This window comes from Hyla sarda, chromosome 2, assembly GCF_029499605.1.
Source record: "Hyla sarda isolate aHylSar1 chromosome 2, aHylSar1.hap1, whole genome shotgun sequence".
NCBI classification, from domain to species: domain Eukaryota; kingdom Metazoa; phylum Chordata; class Amphibia; order Anura; family Hylidae; genus Hyla; species Hyla sarda.
In genome coordinates, this window is record NC_079190.1 from 281,861,859 (window position 1) to 281,869,315 (window position 7,457).

At 42.2% G+C, this 7,457-nt stretch overlaps 1 protein-coding gene across 1 annotated transcript; it reads right to left on the reverse strand.

The window, feature by feature from the left end:
* Positions 1-293: 293 nt before the first annotated feature.
* LOC130357890 (protein spinster homolog 1-like) lies at positions 294-4,094 on the reverse strand. Its single transcript, XM_056560633.1, has 2 exons — positions 3,978-4,094; positions 294-1,850 (listed from the first exon to the last, which is right to left on the reverse strand). The coding sequence occupies exon 2, from the start codon at positions 1,823-1,825 to the stop codon at positions 317-319; it is 1,509 nt and encodes a 502-aa protein (XP_056416608.1). The 5' UTR covers positions 1,826-1,850; positions 3,978-4,094; the 3' UTR covers positions 294-316.
* Positions 4,095-7,457: the final 3,363 nt, after the last annotated feature.

The following is a 7,457-nucleotide window of genomic DNA, read 5'->3' on the forward strand; positions in this document are numbered from 1 at the left end:
AAATGGGCACCTGTCATTTTGTCTCCTATGACACAGAATGCTACAGTGGTCTGTCCTAACCTTGAACTAACTGATACTGACAAAGTAGATGTTTTAGACTGTACACTAGATGCGAGTGAGAAATGTTTGTTACACCCTTGTAAATAGTTTTCTGACAGGTTGACTTTTCAATGAAGAATTATGAATGAAGAATGAAGCCAACAACAAGAGTTTCAGAGAATAAGGGGTAAAGTGGAACATAGAACAAATGCAGTTATTTTTTTCTTAATTTTTTTTTAATGAAGTAAACGAGATAAAGGTAAGCAATGACTTTTCCTCAGTCTGAAGCGCGGTCCTCATCGGCAGGAAGCAGTGAGGAGGATGACGGAGGTTCTGATTCCATCTCTGCTTCTTTTTCGTCCCTCTCTATATATAGGGCCGTGGCCATGAAGAAGGCCCCTCCGATGACTGCCATTATGGTGCAGGTCATGAGGGCATACTCCAGGCTGCGGTATTTCAGAAGAGGGGATTTGGCATATCCTCGTTCGTAGGTGTCAGATATCAGGCCGATGAGGTACGGGCTGCCGGCGTCACCTAGGAGGTGATAGATTGTCATCTGCACGGCCAGGGCTGAAGATCTCCTCCACGGAGTTACTACTTTTAGTAAAATGTCAGATATGAGGGTGAAATTTACTGACAGAAGCGTCTCTCCGATGAAGATGAAGATGTTGGTGGCAACGAGGCTGATGTTGCCAAAAGTCAATGCCAACAGAAGAAAAGGGGCGGAGAGCATCATCGCGCATCCACACACAAGCGGGTCCGCCCGTGGGTTGGATTTGCGATATCTTTTACTTATCTCCGTCCCTGCTACAACTCCCAGAATGCCGGAAACGACTGTAACCACACCAAATATTAGGATGTCGTGATAGTCACACGGTTCAGCACGGCAAGGGTCCTTCTCTTGTAGGAGTGTTCGTGCGTGGGTCAGGTATGACGGACCCCATACACCTATGGCTCCCACTATGAAGGATACAGCCGTCGATCCCATGGTGGTTAACATGAAGCTTCGATTTTTAAATAGTTTTTTCAGATCTGTCGCCCATTGGGCAAACTTCTGGGATTTGTTGTTCTTCTTCCCGTTTGTAGTCGTTCTTGGAAGCTCCTTTGTGACCAAAATCATCAATGCCACAGCTATGAGGCCCAGGCCAGGGGTGACCCGAAATGCCCAGTGCCAATCGCCCCTTGCTGCATCAGTCACTTTGGGCCCGATGATGTATCCTAGTCCGCAGCCTACAGGTATGACGGAGTAAAACACGTTCAGCATGCGGGTCCGCTGGTCACTTGTAAAAAGGTCTGCAATGATGGAGGGGGCGATGGTGCAGAAAGTCGCCTCTCCGGCCCCAACCAGTCCACTCGTCAGCAGGAAGAGCAGGAAGTACCCGTCAGGGATGAATGACAGGGTAAGTGTCATGCTCAGCCAAACGATGACTCCTGCGCAAACAGTATATTTCTTATTACAGTGGTCGCCCAAATATCCGGCAATTGGTGCGACCAGCACGTAGCTTCCAATGAACAATGTATTCAATAAGCCGGACAGACTAGCATTGGTGTCATATGCTTTCTGTATATAAGGCAGCACCCCCGCCACGCTGGAGCGATTTGCATAGATGAGCAAATTAACAAAGGCGAGGATCACTACGGTGATGATGGAACGTGCGGTGGACATCACGCTTAGAGATGGCAGGTTCTGCCTCTCAGGGATATCGCCCTTTTCTACATCCATATCACTATGGTCCTCCATTGCTTCTTCCTCCTCCTTCAGCAATGGGTCTTGTGGAGAGGCCATGGTCACAGGTCAGAGCCTGAAAACACTAGAGAGAGAGAGATAAGTGAACACATTAGACAACATGTCATCATTCCTGTCATTATACAATAGATCCTTCATACAGAGCAGAAATGTCCAGCACAGAACCACAAGATAACACTAAGACCATCGCAGCCTCAGAAGAAGACGCTTCTCTATAAGTGTTTTATATGGAGACGTCTTCCCTGAGGTTACCAATGTCTGATAACCCTGAACCTGTCCGGTCCTAGTAATATCTGATAATCCTGAACCTGTCCGGTCCTAGTAATAACTGATAACCCTAAACCTGTCCGGTCCTAGTAATATCTGATAACCCTGAACCTGTCCGGTCCTAGTAATATCTGATAACCCTGAACCTGTCCGGTCCTAGTAATATCTGATAACCCTGAACCTGTCCGGTCCTAGTAATAACTGATAACCCTAAACCTGTCCGGTCCTAGTAATATCTGATAACCCTGAACCTGTCCGGTCCTAGTAATATCTGATAACCCTGAACCTGTCCGGTCCTAGTAATATCTGATAACCCTGAACCTGTCCGGTCCTAGTAATATCTGATAACCCTGAACCTGTCCGGTCCTAGTAATATCTGATAACCCTGAACCTGTCCGGTCCTAGTAATATCTGATAACCCTGAACCTGTCCGGTCCTAGTAATATCTGATAACCCTGAACCTGTCCGGTCCTAGTAATATCTGATAACCCTGAACCTGTCCGGTCCTAGTAATATCTGATAACCCTGAACCTGTCCGGTCCTAGTAATATCTGATAACCCTGAACCTGTCCGGTCCTAGTAATATCTGATAAACCTGAACCTCTCCGGTCCTAGTAATATCTGATAACCCTGCACCTGTCCGGTCCTAGTAATATCTGATAACCCTGAACCTGTCCAGTCCTAGTAATATCTGATAACCCTGAACCTGTCCGGTCCTAGTAATATCTGATAACCCTGAACCTGTCCGGTCCTAGTAATATCTGATAACCCTGAACCTGTCCGGTCCTAGTAATATCTGATAACCCTGAACCTGTCCGGTCCTAGTAATATCTGATAACCCTGAACCTGTCCGGTCCTAGTAATATCTGATAACCCTGAACCTGTCCGGTCCTAGTAATATCTGATAACCCTGAACCTGTCCGGTCCTAGTAATATCTGATAACCCTGAACCAGTCCGGTCCTAGTAATATCTGATAACCCTGAACCTGTCCGGTCCTAGTAATATCTGATAACCCTGAACCTGTCCGGTCCTAGTAATATCTGATAACCCTGAACCTGTCCGGTCCTAGTAATATCTGATAACCCTGAACCTGTCCGGTCCTAGTAATATCTGATAACCCTGAACCTGTCCGGTCCTAGTAATATCTGATAACCCTGAACCTGTCCGGTCCTAGAAATATCTGATAACCCTGAACCTGTCCGGTCCTAGTAATATCTGATAACCCTGAACCTGTCCGGTCCTAGTAATATCTGATAACCCTGAACCTGTCCGGTCCTAGTAATATCTGATAACCCTGAACCTGTCCGGTCCTAGTAATATCTGATAACCCTGAACCTGTCCGGTCCTAGTAATATCTGATAACCCTGAACCTGTCCGGTCCTAGTAATATCTGATAACCCTGAACCTGTCCGGTCCTAGTAATATCTGATAACCCTGAACCTGTCCGGTCCTAGTAATATCTGATAACCCTGAATCTGTCCGGTCCTAGTAATATCTAATAACCCGGAGTTACCCGGAGTATTTCTATTGTTAGTACACACAGAATTCTATTATATACTATTATATTTCTGCCCTAATCTTTCTGTTATTCTTTTACTACACCACCAAATCTTTCTCATAGACTTATATCTTTTAGAACTTCATGAATTAGGACTCTTTTTCTTGGGGGCTTTTTTGGGCATAATTGCATTTTAGCAGTTTTGCAAGAAAAAGCTCTGGTCATGATACTATCTGTGCATTTTATTATGTTTAATGCCTAAGCCAAGTATTGTTACAATGCTATGAGAAATATAACTTTTGTTATTTCTTTTGGAAATTAATTTCTTGGGTTTTTTTTGCTAAAAAAAAAAAGCAACAACAATAAAAAAAAACTGTCAAACAAAAAGCCCTGTGTATGTATGAATACAAGAGGCTGAGACTTACCTTGTGGTTCTCTCTTCAGACAAGGAACGGTCAAATTCTTGAATTCTCTATCGCAAATAGAAACTCTCTAACAAACACTTTGCACCACTGGTTGTGAATGCAAAACACACTGAAGAGACTGCAGCCGGCGCGCACCTCCTTGTACAGCTTACGGTGACATCATCACAAGCATGTGTGACATCACAGGGTTCTAAACCATCTTCAGGTATGTGTATATCTGTATAGTAAATTTGAGTAGCCATATTAGTCCAGTGATGCAGATTGTAATACCTTTTTTATTGGACTAACAGAATTTTGTAGAGACAAACTTTTGGGATTCCTCCCTGATAATTTATAAAGTCCTTTGATCATTAGTCCTTGACTATTGGACTTGATAAAGGGAGGAATCCTGAAAGCTTGTCTCTACAAAATTCTGTTAGTCCAATAAAAAAGGTATTACAAGAGACTGCAACATATTTTTTGATTTGTGTATATATATATATATATATATATATATATATATATATATAGTTCCAAGCGTGAGTAGCTGCCTCCAGCTAGGGTCCATGTCCAGGATTCTGCATACGTAGTTCCAAGGAAAATGCTGTGGCACTCAAGGTATGGTGAAAAAATGAAAACTATTTATTCATCCCAAATGTGCAAAGTGCAACGTTTCAATGGTCTCACACCATCATTATCAAGCCACTTGATAATGATGGTGTGAGACCATCGATACGTTGCTCTTTGCACATTTGGGATGAATAAATAGTTTTCTTTTTTTCACCATACCTTGAGTGCCACAGCATTTTCCTTGGAACTACGTATGCAGAATCCTGGACCTGGATCCTAGCTGGAGGCACCTACTCACGCTTTAGGAGTGCTGCTTTCTTCTTTGACATATATATATATATATATATATATATATATATATATATATTAATATACACCTAGAAATACATCAAGTACATAAAAACATCTTTTAGAAAAATATTTCTCCAGGCCTGCCGAGTATATCCCCGTACTTCACAGTGTCTTCTTAGTTTATATATTTTTATCTTTTGACCTTTTAACCCCACTAGGACCAAGGGCATCCTGGGACTTAAAAGGGGTATTCCAGGCCAAAACTTTTTTTTATATATCAACTGGCTCCAGAAAGTTAAACAGATTTGTAAATTACTTCTATTAAAAAATCTTAATCCTTTCAGTACTTATGACCTTCTGAAGTTAAGGTTGTCCTCTCTGATGACACCTGTCTCGGGCAACGCCCAGTTTAGAAGCAAATCCCCATAGCAAACGTCTTCTAAACTGGGCGTTTCCCGAGACAGGTGTCATCAGAGAGGATTTAGACAGAAAATAACAACCTTATCTTCAGAAGCTCATAAGTACTGAAAGGGTTAAGATTTTTTAATAGAAGTAATTTACAAATCTGTTTAACTTTCTGGAGCCAGTTGATATATATATATAAAAGTTTTTGCCTGGAATACCCCTTTAAGATTGAACCGATTATTATTGATATATGTCATGAATGCATCAACGGTCAGATGGTCGGACGACCAAATGATGACCACAACGTCTACATACCTCCCATACCATGCGAGGCATGTGGAAAATGGATTGGTGTCAGAAAAAATAAACTGCTCCTCCCACCAAAAAACAAAAAGGTTAGCCCGAGCTGGTGATGACTTTGCTCCCATTGAAGCACCCGTGCGCTGCAAATAAAAATTGTTACCAAACATAAAATAATTGTGTTTTAACACAAAATCTACCACCTCAATAATGTAATGTCTCAAATCCACAGAATATTTAGAAAATCTCATCAGTATATCCGAGATAGCGGATAATGCCAGGTTTTGCGGAATACTGGAATAGAGCGATTCAATGTCGCAAGTAAGCCACGACAGAGAATCGCTCCATGTGAATTTAGTTCTTCTGACCAGGAGTTTACTGAAAATTCAGATTGTTCAGATACCACGGACACTAGCGGGGACTCAGAACCGCAATATGTGAACACTCACAAGAATCGCAATGCGAGAAGATCTCTGTCTCCTGGAAAATAGTGGGATATCAATTTGTGATGAAGTGAATACTGCACATACCTTCTCCACTAAAAACCAAAATTTTTACCCCATACAGACCAGACCAGCAATTTTTGATTGGTTCCAGGACCTTATCATGAAAGATTTGGTTAATCTACAATCAAAAGTAATGTCCTAATTTGAATAAAAAGGAGGCTGCTGCCATAATGAATGTAAATAAAAATAAAAATTTGACGATCCGATCCGCCGATAAAGGCAGCTCGGTAGTATGTATGGACACGGGACTATATATCAATTTAAATGAAAATCTACTATCTGATGATAAAACTTACCTTAAACTTTGTGGGGATCCCACTGAACCTTTTAAGAAAGAACTGTTGACTCTGTTGGAAGAGGGGAAAGCCAGATCTATTTTGACCCAAAAAGAAGTGGATTATATTTTCGTGCCTGCTCCAATTATTCCTATCTTCCACTCGCTACCCAAGCTGCATAAGGACCGATTCCCGCCGCCGATGCGTCCGATCGTGGCGGGGATCGGATCCCTTAACGAGCACCGATGCGAGTGGTTGGACTCAGTACTGCAACCTCTGGTTATGCAATGCCCAAGTTATATCAAGGACACTAAGCACTTGCTAAAAATCATGGATGAATTCACATGGAGCGATTCTCTGTCGTGGCTTACTTGCGACATTGAATCGCTCTATTCCAGTATTCCGCAAAACCTGGCATTATGAGCTATCTCGGATATACTGATGAGATTTTCTAAATATTCTGTGGATTTGAGACATTACATTATTGAGGTGGTAGATTTTGTGTTAAAACACAATTATTTTATGTTTGGTAACAATTTTTATTTGCAGCGCACGGGTGCTTCAATGGGAGCAAAGTCATCACCAGCTCTGGCTAACCTTTTTGTTTTTTGGTGGGAGGAACAGTATATTTTTTCTGACACCTATCCATTTTCCACATGCCTCGCATGGTATGGGAGGTATGTAGATGATGTGGTCATCATTTGGTCGTCTGACCATCTGACCGTTGATGCATTCATGACATATATCAATAATAATCGGTTCAATCTTACGTTTACCCCCACATGGTGTAAAAGTGAAACCCCCTTTTTGGATGTCATATTACGTGGCAACCCTGATACAAATAAAATTGAGGTTGATCCTTACAGATAAAAGATATCAGGCAATACCATCCAAAGGGCGAATTCATGCCATTCCAAACAAACAGTAAGAGCCATACCAGTAGATGAACTTATACGAATTAAGCGGAACAATTCTTCCGCCGAGGTGTACCGCAGGGAAGCTGATGCAGCATGCACACGCCTGGTGGCTCGAAGTTACCCTGGATGGCTCTTGAAAAAAGCTTGGTCGAGAGTGGATCCTATGGATCAAAAATCCCTTTTTACAAGTAAGCAACCAACTGAATCACAAGATTGTCCTACATTTGTCACCACGTA